The 22,023-nt window shown below is 43.2% G+C and overlaps 1 protein-coding gene across 1 annotated transcript; it reads right to left on the bottom strand.

Moving 5' to 3' along the window:
• Positions 1–14,525: 14,525 nt before the first annotated feature.
• Positions 14,526–21,767, bottom strand: POU2AF1 (POU class 2 homeobox associating factor 1). The gene is made up of 6 exons (XM_065946143.1): positions 21,754–21,767; positions 20,827–20,877; positions 18,811–18,973; positions 18,134–18,176; positions 17,784–18,049; positions 14,526–14,840 (listed from the first exon to the last, which is right to left on the bottom strand). Exons 1-6 carry the CDS (start codon positions 21,765–21,767, stop codon positions 14,526–14,528), a joined length of 852 nt encoding a protein of 283 aa, XP_065802215.1.
• Positions 21,768–22,023: the final 256 nt, after the last annotated feature.

The raw sequence follows: 22,023 nt of genomic DNA, 5'->3' as shown, positions 1-22,023 counted from the left end.
CAGTGGCCACAGGATTGGAAAAGGTCAGTTTTCAATCCAATCCCAAAGAAAGGCAATGCCAAAGAATGTTCGAACTACTGCACAATTGCACTCATCTCACATGCTAGCAAAGAAATGCTCAAAATTCTCCAAGTGAGGTTTCAACAGTACCTGAACCGAGAACTTCCAGATGTTCAAGCTGTATTTAGAAAAGGCAGAGGAACCAGAGATCAAATTGCCAACATCTGTAGGATCATAGAAAAAAACAAGAGAGTTCCAGAAAAAAATCTACATCTGCTTTATTGACTACGCCAAAGCCTTTGACTGTATGGATCAATACAAACTGGAAAATTCTTAAAGAGATGGGAATACCAAAGCACTTTACCCACCTCCTGAGAAATCTGTGTACAGGTCAAGAAGCAACAGTTAGAACTGGACATGGAACCACAGACTGGTTCCAAATAGGGAAAGGAGTATATCAAGATTGTATATTGCTACCCTTCTTATTTAGCTTATATGAAGAATACATCTTGCAAAATGTCAGACTGGATATAGCACAAGCTGGAATCAAGATTGCCAGGAGAGATATCAGTAACCTCAGATATGCAGGTGACACCACCCATATGGCAGAAAGCGAAGAACTAAAGAGCCTCTTGATGAAAGTGAAAAGAGGAGAGTGAAAAAACTGGCTTAAAACTCAACATTCAAACAGCAAAGATCATGGCATCCAATCCCATCACTTCATGGCAAATAGATGGGGAAACATTGGAAACAATGACAGACTTTATTTTCTTGGGCTCCAAATCACTGCAGATGGTGACAGCAGCCACGAAATTAAAAGATGCTTGCTCCTTGGAAGGAAAGTTATGACCAACATAGACAGCACATTAAAAAGCAGAGACATTACTTTAGTGACAAGGACGCATCTAGTCAGAGCTGTGCTCTTCCTAGTAGTCTTGTATGGTCCTTATGTTGGACCATAAGGAAAGCTGAGTGCCAAAGAATTGATGCTTTTGAACTGTGATGTTGGAGAAGACTCTTGAGAGTCCCTTGGACAGCAAGGAGATCAAACCAGTCAATCCTAAAGGAAATAAATCCTGAATATTCATTGGGAGGACTGATGCTGAAGCTAAAGCTCCAATACTTTGGCCACCTGATGCAAAGAACTGACTCATTGGGAAAGACCCTGGTGCTGGAAACAATTGAAGGCAGAAGGAGAAGGGGATGACAGAGGATGAGATGGTAGGATGGGCTCACCAACTTGATGGACATTATTTTGAGCAAGCTCCCAGAGTTGATGATGGACAGGGAAGCCTGGCATGCTGCAGTCCATGGGATTGCAAAGAGTCAGACACGACTGAGCAACTGAACCGAATATCATATATAATGATGGAATATTTATTGATTTCTCTCTAAGATTAAGAATAATGCATACACTGTTTCTCATCACTTCTATTCAACATTTTACCGAGGTTCTAACCAATACAATAAAACACAGAAAAGAAATAATCCAAACAGATTGGAAAGAAAGAAAGAAAGCATCCGCTCCAACATGAGTGTTTACATGTGAAATCATTAGGAATCTACCAAAATAGCTATTAGACCCCACAAATATGTTTAGCAGGATTGAGGAATATAAGATCAATCCATAAATAATGATTGTGTTCATATATATTAATGTCAATTACAAAATAAAATTTTAAATACAATTTATTTAATAATAACATCAAAAACATAAGATACAGCAATTATCCACCAATAAAAAAGGAAAGACATAAAACACTTTGTAATAAATTTTTAAAATGCATAAAATTTGTACACTGAAAACTACAAAGCCTTACTGAGAAAGTTTAAAGTTCTAAATTCATGGAGAGACATACCATGTTCATGGACTAGAAGATGCAATGTTTTAAGATGTCAATCATCTGCAAATTGATCTACAAATTTAATGCAATCCCAATCATAATCTCACTTGGTTTTTTGTAGGAATTTATAATCTGGTTCTAAAGTTTACATGGAAATGAAATGGACCTAAAATATTCAAAGCAATCTTGGAAAAAAGGAAAACAAAGTTGGAGAACTTACATATTTGATTTCAAGAGTTTCCATAAAGCTATATTAACTGAAACAGAGTGGTAGTTTGGTGCAAGAATAGATAAAAAATATCAATGGATCAAAAAAGAAAAACCTGAAATGGAATCACACTTACATAATCACTTAGTTTCAACAAAAACATAAGAGAACTCCAATGCAGAAAGGAAATGCTTTTCAACAAATGATATTAGAGAAACTGAATGTTCATGTAGAGGAAAACAAAAAGAACTTTAACTCCTATATCATACCCCCCCCATACACACACAGAAAAGGGGTCTTAGGTTTCAATGTAAAACATAAAACTACCAAGCTTCTATAAGAAAACAGGGTAATATCTGCATAACTTATGGGGTGGGAGGCAAGAAGGCAAGAATTTCTTAGATAGACAGAAATAAACACCCATAAAAGAAAAAAATATTCTTGGGCTCTAAAATCACTGAGGATAGTGATTGCAGCCAAGAAATTAAAAGGCACTTGCTCCGTGGAAGAAAAGCTGTGACAAACCTAGACAGAGTATTCAAAAGCAGAGACATCACTTTGCTAACAAAGGCCAATAGAGTTAAAGCTATGGTTTTTCCAGTAGTCATGTATGGATGTGAGAATTGGACCATAAGGAAAGTTGAGTGCCAAAGAATTGATGCTTTTGAACTGTGATGTTGGATAAGACTCTTGAGAGTCACTTGGATAACAAGTAGATCAAACCAGTCAATCCTAAAAGAAATAAATCCTGAATACTCATTGGAAGGACTGATGCTGAAGTTGAAGCTCCCCCAATATTTGGCCATCTGATGCAAAGAACCAACTCATTGGAAAAGACTCTGATGCTGGGAAAGATTGAAGGCAGAAGAAAAAGGGGGCAACAGAGGATGAGATGGTTGAATGGCATCACTGACTCAGTGGACATGAGTTTGAACAAACTCCAGAGGATAGTGAAGAACAGGGTAGCCTGGCATATTGCAGTCCATGGGATTCACAAACAGCCAGCCTTGACTTAGCAACTGAATGACAAAAGAAAAGAATAATGAACTGTACTGCATCAAGTTTAAAAGTTTATCCTCATCAAAAGATACTATTAGAAAAATGATAGGCAAGCTTCAACTTGAAGAAAATATTCACAAAACATATAACTAACAAATGAATTGTATTCACAATATATCAAGAACTCTTATAACTCAATAAAAAGAAGACAATTTACCCTATTAAAATGGGCAAAAGATTTGAACAGACATTCCACAAAAGAAGATGAATGATCAATAAATAAGTGTAGAACAAAGTGTCCAACATCATTAGTCATCAAAGAAATGCAAATTAAAACCAAAACGAGATAGACCAAATGTTGGCAAGGCAGTAGAGGAACTGGAACTCTCATATGTTGTTGGTGGAAATGTAAAATGGTATAACCACTCTGGAACAAGATCTACCAGCTTTCTTGGAAAATTAAACATGTATCTACCATAAGATCCAGTGATTTTATTCTTAGGTATTTACCCAAGAGAAATAAAAATGTATGTACACATACACACACAAAATAGAACAACTTGTGCAAGAATGTTTTCAGTAACTGTACCCATAATAACCTCAACCTGGAAACAGCCCAGGTGTCAATCAATAGGAAAATGGATAAGCAAACTATAGTAGATATTCTTGCAAGGGAATATTACTCAGCAATAAAACAGAACTAACTACCTATATATGCACAATACAGATTAATATAAAAATATTATACAGAGCAAAGCAAAATTTACTTAAGAGAATGTTCACTATGTCATTCAATTCATGTTAATTCTACAACCGGCCACTCTGATTAATCTGTGGAGGAAAGAAAAATGATGGTTGCCTTTAAGGAGGTAGGCATGGAGATTGACTAAGCAGGGGTGTGAGAAAATTTTGGGGTTGATAGTTAATTTTGTGCATCTTGATGAGAGTTATGCATGTGAGCTAATTTAATAGTACCCTTAAGATATATCTGTTTCACCTTATGCAAATTTGATCTCACAATTTAAAAAAAAACCTAATCTAATATTCATTTCATGTATGCATCCTAAAATATCTAGGGATTATTATGCCCATATCAGCAACTCACTTTGAAATCTATCTAAATACAGACATATTAAAGGATAAATAGTGGGTAAGTAAATGAACCAGACTGATTTGTGATAGAATATTAATTGTAGAATCTTAGGTAGTAAGTATATAGATGTTCGCTATACAATTCTTTAAATTTCTGTGTGTGTGAACATTTGCATAACAAAATGATGAGTAGGAAAAAAGTAACACTCATGTGAAAGATCAAAACTCTCCCTGGTGACCTCAGGATATAAGCCTGAGAAATTCAGCCCCAGGTAGACATTCTCTCGCCACTGCATACTGGCCCACAGCCCACCTGTGCCATGCATTGGTTATCCAACACCCAGACTTCTAAGAAACCTAGGTTATTCACTGCACTGAACTTTCCCAAAAGAAAACACAGTAAGTCGTTACTATTTTCAGCAAGTGTACATTCTAATGTTTAAAACTGTGATTACTAGTGTGGTAAAGCTATGACAACTACATGATTTATATATTAAAAAAAAAAAAAAAAAGCACTTTTATTTCAGACCTAAAACTGGGAAAAATTACAGCTGTAAAAAGGAAGGTAAATTATTTCCAACCAGGAGATTCTATTTCAACATCAGCTATATGATAACTAATTTGCCTCTAAATTTCGTTTCTATAAAGTGTTTCTATAAAACCTGTGAGATGCTTTTACATTTTAAAAGTTTAAGATGTAGAACCTTCTAACCGTCTACTTAAGAAGAACTAACATTTCTGGAGGGCTTTTGAAATGTCAGAAATTACTGTAGGCTCTTTAACTATATTATCACATATATTATCCCCATTCAAGCAGAGCTTTGTCTGCGCCAAACTATTCTTTCTTTCACTATGCCCCACTGCCTCATATGAGACGATGACTTTTGATACGTGAAAGAAACTGTAATTCCATTTCAAAACCACAGCTCATCAACACTGGGACATGAAAACACCAGCAAATGTACAGTGCTCTGAGCTAGTCGCTGTAAGCTGGTGCTGAGTCACTGTGGTGGCCAAACAAGTTCTGCTCAAAAGCCCCTTCAGCATCACGAGGATGTCTGGTCTGCCTTCTTGTCTTCAAATACATAGACCAGAGTCACTGTTCCCAGAGGTGAACAGGAACTAATACTGCAACTCTGAAAACTCTTTATCCTGACTTACTTCCCCAGGCACAAAGAAAGCACACATCTAGACTAAGGTCTGCCATGGTACTAAGGCATTTTTAATACATCTTATCCTCAAAGCCTTACTGGTTTGGATAGAAAAGATTAGGCTGTTTCTTCTTTTTAATAAGATGGCTTACAAATTTCTGTTCAAAAAGGGGAACATGACTATGTAAATCAAAGTCTTTTGGGAAAACAAATGAAAATCCCTTTCAGAAACACATGAAATACCTATTTCAAATAATCTCTGTAAAAACTTCATACTAATCATCTCCTTCCTCTGAAAATCATTTTTAAGCATATCTACAGATTGGGGCTCTAACAAACACTTTAAAACAACTGAATTTTGTTAAAATATTAATGCATTTTATTTCAGCCCTTTAAATATTCCAATTTGTGTTAAGTATGTCAGGTAGCAAAGTGTCCTGGCACCAGGTCTGGACATAGTAATTGATCACTATGATACTGCAGGTCATGATAAGAAATAGATACATTTGGTCTCATCCCCAGTCTTTATCTCAAATCAGAAACCGCAGGATTATTCACTAGTAGAATTCCTGGTGTTCTTAGGCCTACTTAGAACCCGTGGCAGAGCTCTTCAGACTAGAGTCAGTGTTGCTGACCATACGACAAAGTGGTTAAAAAGAAGAGCATCAGATAAGGTGGGCTACTTACCGATTGTGTGAACTTGGACAGATTACTCAGCCGCTTTAAATCTGTCTCTTCCTCCTATGAATGGGAATTAAAATTGTATAGTCTTCATTTGCCTTTTGTGAGGATTAAGTGAGATGGCAGTAACATTTTCATTAGTGAAGGTGGGACAGTTAAGACTTGTGTATAGATCTACCACCCCCACTTCTTTCATTCTACCGCAACCTTCCACTTGTCCTAACCCTGAGCTTCTTGTGGTCAGGGCTATGCCTGACTTTTCCTTGAACTCCCCAAGTACCCAGCACACCATTGCTATTGCAGCTGGCAAATGACACAAGGCTCTCCAGTCTCATTTACCCGCAGTGGGTGACAACCTTCCTTAGACTCCTGGCTCCTAGTCCTCCAGCTCTCGGAGGCCCTCCAGGCATCAGGGTCTTTCTCCACTGACATAAATGGAATCTAAGATAGCAAGTAAGGACATTGGTCAAGGCTTAGTTTTATTGGAAAAAGCAGATTTCTTGGTCCCACGTGGCTCATGCTTTAATGTTTTGTTCAGCTTGAACATCACAAAGTCCTCTGCCCAGGGGGGCTCCTGAGTTGACCGCACCTTAAGCTTGTCTGGGATATCCTGCCATCGCTGTTGTCCCCATCGCATTTTCAGCTGGCCCAGGAGGCTCCATATTGAACACATCAATCCGTTACTGAAGTTTAACAGCACACAGGTGAGACAAAAGGGAACAGATTCTACATCCTGCTCTTTCCTTTACCTTTCATTTTTGCATTTGCTTGTGGGAACTACACATATTGAAAGAGAATTTTCATGCTGTCAGATAATGGGCATCTAAAAATGACTTTAGCTTGAGCTTCCCTGGTGGCTCAGATGATAAAATGACTTTAGCTGCTGTCTCTCCACTAAATGTATCCACTCTACAGGTTTTATAGAGTGATTGCTAAGACCACTAGGCTTCCACCCTCTGATGAATAGATAGTTCAGTACTACACCCCTGCCTGGCTTGGTAGGAAAACAACATTAATTGAAGAGAACAGGATTTCTTCTGACTTAGTCAGTCAGAAAGAGATGCTGTTCTATTTAATTAGGGATGATTTGGGAGGTTGGATTTGATGCACAGACACTATTGACACTATGTGTAAAATGGATTACTAATGGGTACCTAGTATGCAGCACGGGGAACGCTACCCAGTGCTCTGGTGACCTAAATGGGGGGGTGGAAATCCAACAAGGAGCAGGTATGTGTGTGTGTGAAAAGCTGATCCATTTTGCTGCACAAAGGAACTAACACAGCCTTGTAAAGCAACTATGTAAAGTTGTAAAGCCAATAAAAATTTAATTTAGAACAAACAAAATAGCACAGCATCAATTCTATGCATCACACACGAGTTGCTGAAATCTCTTGTCAGTTTGCAGACAGCCATCCCTACACCACTGACACTGGAGAGTGAGTGAGCAGTGGCTCTGGGCTTGGGTTCCATGTTGAAATTACCTCAGAGCTTTAAAATCCCTGATGCCCAGTTCTCACTCCCAGCTATTCTGCTTAGTTGCCCTCAGTCTTGGTCTGGGCCCAGGAAAGGAATTTTTGAAGACACCCCAAGTGATCCTAATGTGCCATCTAGGCTGAGACCGCTATTCAGAGTTTCCCACCTGATTCAATTGGGTAAAAGAAGCCATCACCCTGACCTCAAGGATAATGTGCCTTCTCTTAAGACTTTCCCAGAAGAGTTGACACTGATTTATTAGTACGGGTGTTGCTTTAAGACCAGGTTGGATAAAGAAAACCTTTTGTGAGAACTTGATTTTAGTTTTGAGACAGTATGTAACGTGTGGTGTGCGGGTGCTCAGTTGTGTTCAACCCTTGGCGACCCCATGGACTGTAACCCGCCAGGCTCCTCTGTCCATGGGAATTTCCAGACAATAATACTGGAGTGGGTTGCCACTTCCTACTCCAAGGGACCTTCCCAACCCAAGGATTGAAGCTGCATTTCTTGCATCTCTTGCATGGCATGCAGATTCTTTATCATGTACGCCACCTGGGAAGCCCACATGTAATATGTGTCTCATGCTATCACCACCCCTTGTTCATGGGGTTCATGGGGTCGCAAGGAGTCGGACATGACTGAGTGACTGAACTGAACTGAAGTGTCTCAGATGAGAAACCCCAGATCATTCCCTGTAGAACCCATGGTGTCCCTACATCTCTGACTTAGAACCCCTTACTTATGACAGAGCTTTTAAGGCCACAGCCAGCATCCCTCATGTGGTCCCCAGAGGAGCTTTTACCAAGAACCTCAATTACAAGCTGTCAAGTGGGACACGTGAAACCTAAGGATCACATGAGACAATCCATTGGTGTGCAGACACAAATCTACTAATTTATAAGGGAAAAAACAGAGAAAGAAAAAAATTAATATCTACTTGTATTTACTATGCGGACTGAGGTGATGAAAGGTCCCAATTTACTCCAGACTAAAGGATTTCCTGGAACACAGGACTAAATCTAGGAAACTCCCAGGCAACCAGGACAAATTGGTCACCTAATATGGACTAACGCTGGCCCCCCGACTTGGATATGTGTGACCGATGGCTCTGAAAATGTCCCTAGGGACAAGCAGAAGCTACACATAGGAGGAGGGATGATGATGACATCCTTGCTCAGCTTATTCATTTCCATCATTCAGCAACCTTTGAAGTTTAAAGGGTGATTATCAGTGTGATTAATTTTATAAATGCAACAGCTTTAAAGGATATAGTCTTTATAATGATATAAGATTCTTCCACCACGAAGAGAATTACTCATTATCTCATGGCGGAAAATCCCAAAGAAATGTCAAGCTTAAAAATAAATTACTATTAATTTTTTAAAATTCAATAATACTAAATTTTCTGATCTTTTTGATTGATAAATTGACTGTCCAAAATATGCTACTTGCAAATTAAAAAAAAAAAAAAACTTAGCTTAAAAGTTTAAACACAATTTGCATTTAATCCAAGCCATCAGGGTATAGATGATATTTTAATAGTGCTTTTAGAAATTCAGTAACAGAGAAAACTTTATAATGTGAGGTCTAGTGGATGTTTAGGAATGATTCCACCATTATGTAATATTATTGCTAACAACAATTAAGTTAAATGTGTCACCTGTATCTTTACACATTTTTTTAAAGTAGAAATGGAAATTTTTAGTCTATTTAAAATTTTCCAAATAAAGAGTTTGAGGGTTCTTACTCAATGTGTTAAATAATAAAAAATCAACATCTTCAATGATTTTGCAAGACTAGTTGACATCAGCTAAGATGAAATTTACTAACCAAATTTTAAAATAAAGCCTAAACACATGAAAACATGCTCAGCATCACTCATTATTAGAGAAATACAAATCAAAACCAAATGAAATATCATCTCACGCCAGTCAGAATAGCCACCATCAAGAAGTCTAGAAACAATAAATGCTGGAGAGGGTGTGGAGAAAAGGGAACCCTCTTACACTGTTGGTGGGAATGCAAACTAGTACAACCACTAAGGAGAACAGTGTGGAAATTCCTTAAAAAACGTGGAATAGAACTGCCATACGACCCAGTCATCCCACTGCTGGGCATACACACCGAGGAAATCAAAATTGAAAAAACACACATGTACCCCAATATTCATTGCAGCACTGTTTACAATAGCTAGGATGTGGAAGCAACCTAGATGTCCATCGGCAGATGAATGGATAAGGAAGTTGTGGTACATATACACAACGGGATATTAGTGAATTGAAGTCGCTCAGTCGTGTCTGACTCTTTGCGACCCCATGGACTGTAGCCTACCAGGCTCCTCCATTCATGGGATTTTCCAGACAAGAGTACTGGAGTGGGTTGCCACTTCCAGTTATTTTAAAAAAAGAATGCATTTGAGTCAGTTTTAATGAGGTGGATGAAATCAGAGCCTATTATACAGAATGAAGTAAGTCAGAAAGAGAAACACCAATAGAGTATATATGCATATTTTTGGAATTTAGAAAGACAGTAACGACGATCCTATATTAAAGTCAGCAAAAGAGACACAGATGTAAAGAACAAACTTTTGGACTATGTGGGAGAAGGGGAGAGTGGGATGATTTGAGAGAATAGCATTGAAACACATATATTGCCATATGTAAAATAGATGATCAGTGCAAGTTTGATGCACGAAGTAGGGCACTCAAAGCTGGTGCTCTGGGACGATCCAGAGGGATGGGGTGGGGAGGGAGGTGGGAGGAGGATTCAGGATGAGGGGCCACATGTGCACCCATGGGTGATTCATGTTGACGTATGGCAAAAACCACTACATTGTAAAGAAATTATCCTCCAATTAAAATGAATTAATTAGATTTTTTAATGGAAATATAATAAAATTGTCTTTGCAAAATTGATTTTGAAATGAGTCCTGTAATTTATTTAGCATAGCCAAGTACATACTATTTTTATTTGGATTTAAATATCTTTGTATGGTATCTTTTTCAGCTATGATATCTATTCAAAAGGTATTGAAATAACCTGAACTTAGACCCAGATCTTCAAGTTGGTACATTACAAAGACTTTTTTAAAGCAATTAGACATATTCAATAACAATTCTCCCTCTAAATATTATTTATAGTAAATGAGGTCAAAAGTACCTTTATATCATTAATAAATAAAAGTTAAAAATTATCTATTTTATACTTACCTCATCTTTTAAATTTCTATTTTTGGAATCACCAAGATGGAAAATTTTTTTTCAAAACAGAAATCTGTAATAATCCATGATGCCTGTGTATCCCAGAGTTGGCACTTGATAAAAATGTTCAGTGAATGAATGAATACCTCTAGCAGTGTTCATTAATGTTGTCACTTATAGGATTTTTTAAGATGAATAGTATTCCATTGTATTTATATGCATTTTCTTTATCCATTGAAGACATTATGCTAAGTGAAATAAGCCAGTTACAGAAGGAAAATACTACATGATTCTATATACTTACATGAAATATTTAAAATAATCAAACTCATAAAAGCAAAGAAGAGAATGGTGTTTGTCAGTGCCTAAGGGGAGGGGGGAAAGAGGAATTGCTTATCAATGGAGATAAAATTTTAGTTATGCAAGATGAATAAGTTCTAGAGATCTGATGTACCACATCATGCCTATAGATAACAGCGCTATGTTGTAAATATCAAACTGTGTTGAGGATAGAGACCCTTGAAAAGGGAATGTTGTCAGCCTGTTGTCTCACAAGGCTTGCCAACTCGTGTTTTATTTTAAATAAAGGTTGCAATATTTTATTGTCAAAAAATGCTTTGAGGATAAACCTAAGTGTTCTTCCCAAAATTTAAAAATTTTAAACCGTCCCACAGTAGTCATAGCTGTACTTGGAAAAAACTTATAAACAGATTAGGAACACCAATTTATGAAAGTTCCTACCCAACATTTAAACACAAAAAAACCTGAGAAACATCACATATCTGTAAGTCCACTAAAGGAGAATCTATTATAATCAATTGCAATCTTCCATTCAGTATTTCCTAAATGGAATGGAATGATCTCTCAAATGAATTAAATTCAATGAGGAGTTATTGATTGCCTCATATTGGAAGTAAGTTTGTAAAAAATAAGTTATCTATGATGTCTGATTTCAAAAATTCATGTTTAGCTTGAGGATACGTCTTCAAACTTCCACTTGCATATGGGTACAAAATAATGTTTAGAGAATTGAGCCACTTGGCCATGCAATTTCATGATTTTGCACATGTCCAGCCTCTTCACCTCATCACATACTCATTTCTCCTTGATCCCTATTTTCACGTTACAAGTGGACAGCCTGTGAATCAGAATCCTGTAAAGCACCAGTCTACACCAAACCGGTCACTCTCTTCATGTCGTAGTGCAAGTGGTTCACCCTTCTGTCACATAAGGGGTGAGTGAGGGCTGCAAAGTGTGTTTGTGAAAGGTCTTCCCCTTCAGTTGCACCTTAGTAAATCTAGAGAAAATAGCCTCAAATCCCTTACCTTCTAGATCTTTTTTCTGGATTATGATCTACATGAAGAATAAACAAAGAAGACAATGGTGGTGATAATCTAAAGTGAGGCAAATAACTAGATGTATTTTTGTCCCCCCAAACTGGAAATAAGCGACACAGCAGAATAAAGTAGATCATTTAAAAAAGACAATCACCTCAGTAAATAATACCAATGAAGGCAGTGAGCTCAGAGATTCTCAGTAACTCAGAAAATCACCAGGAAAAGGCAACCCCTCCAAAATGTTCCGCATGCCAAGGACTGGTGTCAGAGGAGGCTGGCTGGCTTCTAGAGATCCCATTTCGTTGTGATGTCTGGTCCTAATAGATGGCCTCCTTTGGGCACAGCACTCAGCACCATGTCATATGTCCCGGGATTCTGATCGGTGGACTCTAAGAACCTGCTGTGGAAGTGCCAAGGGCTGATTTATCCCCGGGCACCCACCATCATGAGCAGGTACTCATGTACCACGGATAAGAGGAAGAGCAATAGGGTTAAAAAGATTTTCTTCAGTCTTCTCAGATCCCTACTCTTCTGGAGACCAAGCCTCCTGGCTTTGCATGTTTTGCTTGGGAGAAATGGGCTGCAAAGGGAGTGGGGCTAGATTTATCTTCCCGGGCAGCTGGTCACATTGCAAAGTCTACAAGACTAGTATAAGCTCCTTCCTTGAACAACACTGCCTGACACAGAAATGCAAGCTAAGGGGATTAATCTGATAAGAAATAAAACACTTCAGCACAGAAAAATCTGAGCAAATCTTTATTGAAAATGTTTCCATCTTAACAGAAAACCCCAGGAAGAAACGTAGATGGATGGTTACAACCAAGATACATGACCTCAAGAAAAGAAGAAAAAAAAAAAAAAAAACACGTCTTAAATCTTAGCAAATAAGTCAAGTATTCTATTTTATTTCTTTGCTAGTTTTGCTGACTTAAACTCCCTAATAGAGACTGCTTCTGCACGTTCTCAAAGCTTCAAATAGTAAGTGGGAAAATCTTGCATAGTGTTTTTTATAGGAAACCAGGGCTTTTGATCAAACAGTCCTGAGACTCCCTTCTCTATTACCTACTCACACCACTGCTGACAAAGATGGAAATTTGTTATCTAAAATGCTATTTTAAGCTTTTAAATCTAAAAAAAAAAATTAAGTCTGAATAAAGCAATTCAAGATATCTGTTTTGGGGACTTTAGGCAGATACCAGAAAGTGAAGTCAAAAATAAACCCAAAGCAGAAAAAAATCCAAAAGAAAGGCAATTTTTCTCCAAAATGTTATTTAAAATGGCAAATCTATGTCATTCCCCAGAAGAGTCCATTACGTCTATACGGAGTCCTCCAACTAATGCTAGTTTCCCACGAATACAGCCACTGTCGGGAGATGAGCACCGTGGTGGCAAATGTGCTCGGGTCCCTGCAAATCTGATGTTTCTCCAGCAAAAAAATAAAAACAAAAATGGAAATGAAACCTGGCCGTCCTTCTGACTGAGGCTCTAGAAGCCCCAGGAAGGATGGTGCTTGGCGGGGAGGTCTTGTCTCCACACGAGGGTGGTCTATGGAAGTTCAAGAGGCACATTGGCCGCATTCAGCCAGGACCCAGTAACCATGGTCTCAGTGGATCTTGGCCCGCACTCAGCCCCGCTGGGTCTGGACATGGAAAGACATATACAATCATTCTGTTTACGAAAACTCAGCTGGCCTTGCAAGTATCCTAAAGAAGAGCAGCAAAACCATCTATTAAAGCTATATTTTTCTTAAGAACATTCCCCTTCTTAATAACAAAGTAATTAAAGCAAACCATTCCTCAGTCCTTCTGTGCTCCCCTGCCCCCACGCCCTCCCCCATGTACGCACTCCAAGCCCCCATCCCGCCTCTGTCCACCGCCCGCCCCGGTCCAGCCCCTACCCACTCTGATGTTCCTTCCCAACCCCCACCATCACCTCGCTGAGCCCCAGGCCTTGAGACCCTGATGCCTAGACTGTAGACCTGGCCAAAGCTGAGAACAGCAAACAAAGGAGCAATTGTGGGAACGGACACTCAAGGCCTCCGGCGTTGGTTCTGCACTTGGAGATGCTGGCAGGGCTGGTCTTCTCACAGGGCACCCCATCCATCTCAAAACGACAAAGCTTGGGACGTCACTGCCTGCAGACGGCTCAGTGGGGCTGCTGGCTACCGTGAAGTGGGGGGCATTGAAGAAAGGGGCCTTCTCCAGGAAGGGAACGTGACAGAAGTGAAAATCCTGGGCCACAGAAATTAGGCAACACCTGCCATCAAATCTATCTTTAAAATCCCTAATGCCTTCCTCAAAGGGAACTGAAATGGAAAAAGAAATAAAAAAGGGTGAGTAAGAAAAATGGGGAGGGTTGGAAGGGAGAGAGGGTGGGAGAAAGTCTGGTTTACAATTCTAGTTTGGGGTAGAAAGTGTAGTTATGAAATGGCAATTTCAAGCAGAAATGAATCTGAGGACTTGATCCCAGGCTCATTTTTAAATCCCAGTTTCAGGAAACAGGGTGCTGAACAGGAGGCTCTCTGGTGGGCGCCAGCCCTAAAAGCCTTCCACAGAGAGCGTGTGGTTGAGCGCGTAGGTGTCACTATCTTCTTCCTCCAAAAGTAGCTTGTCGATGGTCAGGGAACCGATGGCTCTCCTGGGGTCCTCGGCGTCCGGAAGGACTGGCTCGGGGATGGAGATCGGGAGCTGGACAAACTGGGGCCCAGGCAGGGCTGGGGCTGGAGGCTGGTACTGCAGGGTGGAGGTGGGCAGCGTGGACAGCGGCTGAGGCCACGGGAAGTAGGTGAGGGGAGCCTGGTGCTCGGGGCCCTCCAGCGGGGGCCCCACGGTGGGCGCAGCGGCACTCCTCGTCTGTGATGGGGGAGACGCAGGGTGGTTAGCAGCCCTGGCTACCCACTGCTCACCCCAGTCCTTGCGGGATCTCTGTTTCCCTCCCCTCAGCCCTTCTCACTCCAGAGGGCTCTGCCTTCCCCTGTGCAAAGCCTCCCCCAAGCCAAACTTCCACATCCCTTCCTCTGCCACTCACTAGGTACATGCCCTCTCATACATCCCCACCTGAAGCCTCTGTTTTCTCATCTGTAAAACAGATTACCCAAAGGACTGACATCACAGGGCTGAGCGAAGAACAGATGCTTTTCCAGATTTCACTGAATAGAAAATGCATCCAGATTTCAGAGATATCAAAATATGTGTGTGGAGGGGTGACATGCAACTTAAAAGCCCGTCACACGGCAGTGGAGCTGCATTACCAAGTGGCCACTGCTGTGCCTAGACACAAAGACTGTCCTGACACCACACAGCAGGTGTGGGATCCTGAGGACCCCTTGAGCTCAGCTCCTCTAGCCTCCCATTACCTCAGCCTCTACTGCTGCTTAGCTGGGTCCCCTGAGGCCTTTCTAGGGACCGCCAAAGGTCAGGGCCATTCTCCCAGGCGCTCTGTAAACAGTATCTTTCACCTGCATGGCAGCCATCCTACAAGTCCCAGCTCAGGCTGCCAAACCTAGGGCCTGGATGCCACTGATGAGGAAGGAGGGAGGGGAGGGCTGTCTTTGCAAGGAATGATGTGTGTGTAAGAGGCCAAAACCTCCCCCACCACCCTCTGTCCCCCTGTCACATTTCCTCCAGTGGCCACTCTGTCTTGAGAACAAACTATTAGAGTCATTAGTACTGTGTGTTCGGTCATGTCTGACTCTCTGTGGCCAACCAGGCTCCTCTGTCCATGGAATTATCCAGGCAAGAACAACGGAGCAGGTTCCCATTTCCTACTCCAGGGGATCTTCCCAACCTAGGGATCAAAGCCACGTCTCTTGTGTCTCCTGCATTGGCAGGCGGATTCTTTACCACTGGGGAAGAGCTTATTTCAATCTTCTGGGACCTTGCTGCAATGCAGATTCTGGTACAGGAGGTCTGATCAGACCTAGAATCTGCATTTCTAATAGGATCCCAGGTGATGCCAATGCAGCTGGTCCAAGGATCACAGTTTGAGTAGCAAGGCTTTAGGGTATTTTTCTATAGAATAATAGAGCCGGAAAGGGTCTCAGAGGACTTTCGGCCTCCCAACAAAGCCTTATCACTTCTAGTATTTAAAAAATCCAAATGGAAATCCTACATAAACCTGGGCAGGTCAACTACCACCGCAGGTTTCTTGGCTCAGGGATAGAATTACATCAACCCTTCATACAGGTCTTATCTCCTGCAGATCAGGAGTGGAAATTGATAGCTCTAATCAGCTTTGATGAGTTAATTTACAGAATGGCAAAACAAATAAATTATTTCTTAATAAATATGGTTTGTTTGATACACAGAACTTTTCAAAGCAAGAGGTAGGACTGATGAAAAGGATAAATAATGAAAGGAATTCCTGGTCCTGAAAAGGTTGGGAACCATTGTGTCCACCACTCCCCACCCCCACCCTAGGACTCCAATATGGAAATGAACTGCCTGGGAGGGGTGTTGAATGAACTGCTTCTCATCCACTACCGTTCAGATCCCACCACTGGTTTGCTGAGCAGCGGGTGGGCGTGGAGGGGGAGGGGTCCTGCAACCCAGACCTGGGTGGTGCTTGAAGGGGAGGAGCTTCAGGACGACATTGGACCTTGAGGTAAACAGAGTGGGTTGGGGGGACCAAAGCAAGCTCATCATGGATGAGCTCTGCAGTGACTCATGAGAGCCTCACTCTACCTCCCACAGCCTTCCTTGGACTGGTGCTGGATATGGCTGTAACCACTGGTCTTTTCCCCTCTGAACACCTGGGAGATTCCCATTCCTTTGGTCAAACAGGCACCATTCACATGAAACTATTTCTCTTCCTTCCTCCATTCCTAGGGGAACAAACCCTTTCTTTCCTATCCAGCACTTGAAGATAGCACTTGGTTTATGCTACTGGTCAACTTTGAGGCAATCATAATAGCTCTTATCTATTGAGTGCTTTCTGTATTCTGGAAACCAGGCTGAGCCCAAGAAGTATTCTAAGCAGTCTAGGTGCATCAGGCCATCGATCATGAATCAACCTTTCGTTAGTATTCCCATTTTACAGATGAGAACATTGAGATTCAGAGCATTAAGTCACTGTGCTTGGAGTCACAAAGCTAGTGAATGAAGGGGCAGAGTGTCAGACAACCTGACACCAGAGGTGGAACTCAACAAATTACCCTGCAGGTGGGTCTCTCTCCATCAAAAGCACAGTTTTCTGAAAAGTTGTGTCACGTGTTGCTCAGCCTAGAAATGTTCTGAAAAATCCCATTATTGGGTTAATAATCACCCCCTAAATCATCTGAGTAGAAAGGAGAGGCTGGCAAGAGACCCCATGCAAACTTCACCTGGTTCCCCATTCAGGAAAAACTAAGACCCATCCCTGAGGCTCACGGTGTCCCAGGCAGCAGGGGAGTCAGGGCAGACCAGCAGGTGGGTGGGCGTGCCAGTCCAGGGAGCATAAGGCATGATAAAGGAGGCTGTCAGCCTTTGTATGGGAGACCTTTGAAGTCACTGGGAATGAAAGAAGGCCTCCCTGGACCATTCACCCAATAATGGGGTTTGTAAGAAAATTTCTAGGCTGAGCAACATGTGACACAACTTTTCAGAAAACTATACTTCGGATGGAGTGAGAACCACCTACAGGGTAGTTTTTTGAGTTCTGCCTCTAGTGTCAGATCGCCTTACACTCCGCCCTGGAGAACAGGGTGGGCTTAGATGACCTGATTATCCTGGGCATCAAGAGCAAGGAAGCTCAGGGGCAGGAAATCAGCCCAGGTTCTAGAAGGGCGCCCTCCGCATAAATGCCTTCATGTGACGTACCGTGACGTTGGTGATGAGCGGCTGGGAGGCGTAGGTCAGCACCGAGGAGGGCCCCACGACCGTGTAGCTGGGGCACACAGGCTGCACATACATGTCAGCCGAGTAGGGGCAGCTGACAGCCTCGTGGGACACGTACTCGGTGTAGGGCGTCCACGGGGCCAGGGGCTGGAGGGCGGCCGGGGCGGGCTGGGAGAGCCAGCCCGTGCACAGGGGCCCCTCCTCCGTCACTGTGGAGGCAGAGACCTCCATGTCAAGGCAGGAAGGACCTGTGGGAAGGAGGAGGTTACAGAGCTGCCCGTGACACCCAGACCAGGGGCTGGGAGGAGGCCGGGGCCGCGGGGAGCTCTTACCCACTGCGGTGTAGGTCGCCAGGGGCTGGTGGGGCAGCATCACCTGGAGGAGGGAAGGAAGATGGGGCGCAGGGTTCAGCCACCTCTAGCAAGCTGTCTGCAGGAAGCTCACCCAGAGGGTCCCAGGGCAACAGAGGAGGCGGATGGAGGGCAAGAACCCCCCTCGTCAGAACAAGCACCTGCCCCACGACCCAATCAGCACCACTTATACTTTCCAGGGGGCGGGTGTTTCCCTTGAGCAAGAATGCTGTGCACTTAAGTAATAGGTCTCACCCTGTGCCAGGGGGACCCTCAAAGCCTATCAGGACGTGTGAGACCACTGCTGCCCAAGTGGGATTCCTCACCCCACTTCAAGTGGCTCAACTTCTTCTGTCCTCGGCCCAATCTCCAGCAGCCACACCTCTGCGACGTGTGGTCCTCATACCCTCACTGAGGATCCCATGGAGCACGGACATACACCCCGCCTGACCCCGTTGGACCACGCCCCACCCCCTACACACACACACACACACACACACACACACACACACACACACACACACGGACATACACCCCGCCTGACCCCGTTGGACCACGCCCCACCCCCTACACACACACACACACACACACACACAGACACACACACACACACACTCCGATCACAGCGGCCCCCTCACCGCAGCCGGCGTCACCGACACCGCAGTCGGCGTCACCGACGTCGCGCTGCTGGCATGGCCCCGCTTCCTCCGCAGCAGCTCCTTCACCGGCTCCTTCACGCGCACGCCCTGGTACGGCCGGGGTGGGGCCGGGGTTTGCTCTGGAGCTGTGGCTGCAAAGACAGCATCACTGGTACTCGTCTCCCTGTGCAGACAGCCCCCAGCCAGAGGTGCCCGCTCTCCTCCAGGGTCTGCCTGCTCACCTAAGCTACGCTTGAAGGTGCGGGACCACACATGACTTCCTAGGACATTCCTCCCAGGGTTAGCACTCCTCCTGCCCCAAACCTTCTAGGCTCCCCTCCATCCAGACGATTCAGGCTCGAGCACCACAGCGTGATCTCAATCCAATTCCCCAAACTTTTTGTACACTAAACACCACGTGGAGCCTGTCGGGCCAGAAGCTCTGTCTAGATTCCTCCTCTCCACCTTCTGTGAAGGTCTCCCCTCCTCATCTCTACCAGCGATCTCCCAGGGTCAGAAGTTCCTCTCACTTTTCTAAACGTCTTGAGATTCTTCCTGACCCAAGACTGCTACTACGACCCTCCTAGCTGACCACCAGGACCCACAGACTTTGCATCATCCTACAACCTCTTCAACACTTCCAGACAGGTTAGAATTCATCATAGGGGGCAGCAGAGGATGGCGTAAGAGCAGGGACTCTGAGTCAGAAGCCACGGGCCTCAAAACTTGCCTCTGACACTTTCTAGCTGTGTGATCCTGTGTGAGTCACAGGCACATCTCTCTGTGCCTCTCAACTGGCAATTTCTTATCAAAGGAGCATCTTAAGGAGTCCCTGACACAGTAAACGGGAAGCATAACACAGGCTTCCCAGGTGTCGCAGGAGACACAAGAGACGCAGGTTCAATTCCTGGGTCAGGAAGGTGCCCTGGAGAAGGAAATGGCAACCCCCTCTAGTATTCTCGCCTGGAAAACTCCATTGACAGAGGATCCTGGCAGGTTATATAGTCCATGGGGCTGCAAAGAGTCAGACACGACTGAGTGAGCACACACACACACACACATACACAGTACATGCTTAGTATAAAATCAGAGACGGAATTAGGGGCTTTCCTGGTGGCTCAAATGGTTAAGAATCTGCCTGCAATGCAGGAGACTCAGGTTCGATCCCAGGGTCGGGAAGAAGCCCTGGAGAAGGGAATGGCAACCTACTTCAGTATTCTTGCCTGGAGAGTTCTATGGTCAGAGGAGCATGGGTAGGCTATAGCTCATGGTGTCACAAAGAGCTGGATGTGACTGAGCGACTGAACACTTTCACTTTCACAGAATTCAAATACAAGCATTCAAATAAATCTGTAGTCTGCTATGTAATAATTAGTAATTCTTTTTTGCTATAAATTTCTTATGCCCTTAGCTAGACTATAAACTTCCCAAGGTGAAATAGTATACCTTATTTCTCTATATCTTCCCAAGTAGCATGTCCATAATAAACTTAACAAGTTATTGATTGATTAATTGGTTGGATGGTTTCTTAAAATGTGCTGCCAACTCATTTTCCCTTCACCTTTCCTGGACATTTAGAATGGACTGTAGTGAGTGCTTCCCAGGTTTTCTGTGGCCCCCAGGACAAATAACCAATGTTGATCCATATGCCTGGGGCCAGAGAGTATCCAGCTTCATTTCTCAGAGAAGGTTCCCTTTGCCTTTTGTCATCACGGCCAGGAAACTGAAGCACCACGGGCTGAAACACAGGGCTTTCCCCGACCAGGAGAGCAAGTCCAAAGCAGCCACTGCTGGATAGGACAGTCTGCCCTCCCAGAGGGAAGCCTGGTGCCTTGGACCCCTGGAGGGCAGACCTGGGTCAGCCCAGAAAGGCAAGTAGCATGGGGCCTTCAGCTCACATGGTATCACTGATAAGGGCCCAGGGACCTGGGCTCTGAATCAAAAGCCCGGAAGCCCAGATATCTATTAAACCCGGATCCACAGCGCTGCCCTAACCGAACTTTGCTCAGTAAATACCCAGCTGATAACACCCCAAACCTGACCAGCACCAGACCTCCATCCCGGCTCCAAATGCACACATGGCCGGGCCTAGAAGCCCCGGCAGAGAAGCAGGGGGAAGAGGGAAGGGGTATCCAAGAGCCGCAGGATTATATGATAGTCAGAGGACCCCAGACTCAGATACATTCACAGGGGCTTCCTAATCTGGCCAAGTAAGCTGAAGTGACTGGGGAGTGATACAAAAGACAGATACCCAGACCCTGCTCCTGAACAGTCTGATTCTGGGTGTTTGATGTGGGCTTACGAATCTGCATTTATAAATATCTCTCAGGTGATTCTGAAGCTCTGCTGGGATTAGAAATCCTATTAATTCATCCCTAATCTCCCTTTAACATCCCAGAAGAGATTAATTATCTTCTTTCTAACATCCCCTGTCATAACAAGGGATCCTTACTGATATTCACTTATTCTTTCAAACATTTCTGGGTGCTGAGAATATAGCACTGAACAAGATAGATGTGGCCACTGCCCACACGCATCTTGCAATCTAGTGGGACAGATGAATGATAAAGCAGTTACAACTTGTGAAATTCAGGTTGAAGCAGGAGTGTATAGCAGAGAAAGCCAGCCTGGGGCCTGCGCCCTGGGACCCTGTGCACCATCATCTTTGTTTAAGCAGCAGTGACAAAGGACTTTAGAGCCTAAGATACCTGGGCTATTAGTTTCAGGTGGAAGGGTCTCAGTTGATTTACATACCGAGCCTCAATTTCCTCATCTGTAGAATGGGGCTAATAGTTCCTGTCTTACATGGTTCTCGTGAGGATTAACTGAAACAATACATAGGAAGGTTCCAAAGCCATGTCCAGCATGTGGTCAACATTCAACATATGTTATTATCCTTCCTTTTCTCCACCCACATCCACTTTCATCTAGAGAGTGCTAATGTCAGAAAGGTCTTGCTCCTACTTGACCTGCCTCATGGTGACAAGCAGCATTTTCCTTTGTGTTACCTTCTAATTAAACTCACAATTCATGATCCATTTAAAGCTTTCTCATGGGCAGAATGAGGATCACAATGGTTTGTCTTTGGTAAGGTAATTTGAGAATTACGTGTAAATGCTTAGAATAGAGCTTACACTGAGAAAGCATTAAATAAATGTGAGCTAATATCATCATTGATATTGGTAGCAGGGTCCCCTCCCAGCAACTGAAGACAGATCCCAGATGCCCTACAGA

Source organism: Muntiacus reevesi, chromosome 9 (assembly GCF_963930625.1).
Source record: "Muntiacus reevesi chromosome 9, mMunRee1.1, whole genome shotgun sequence".
Lineage (NCBI taxonomy): Eukaryota > Metazoa > Chordata > Mammalia > Artiodactyla > Cervidae > Muntiacus > Muntiacus reevesi.
The sequence above is the reverse complement of the archived record's forward strand: the minus strand, read 5'-3'. Positions and strand labels throughout refer to the sequence as shown.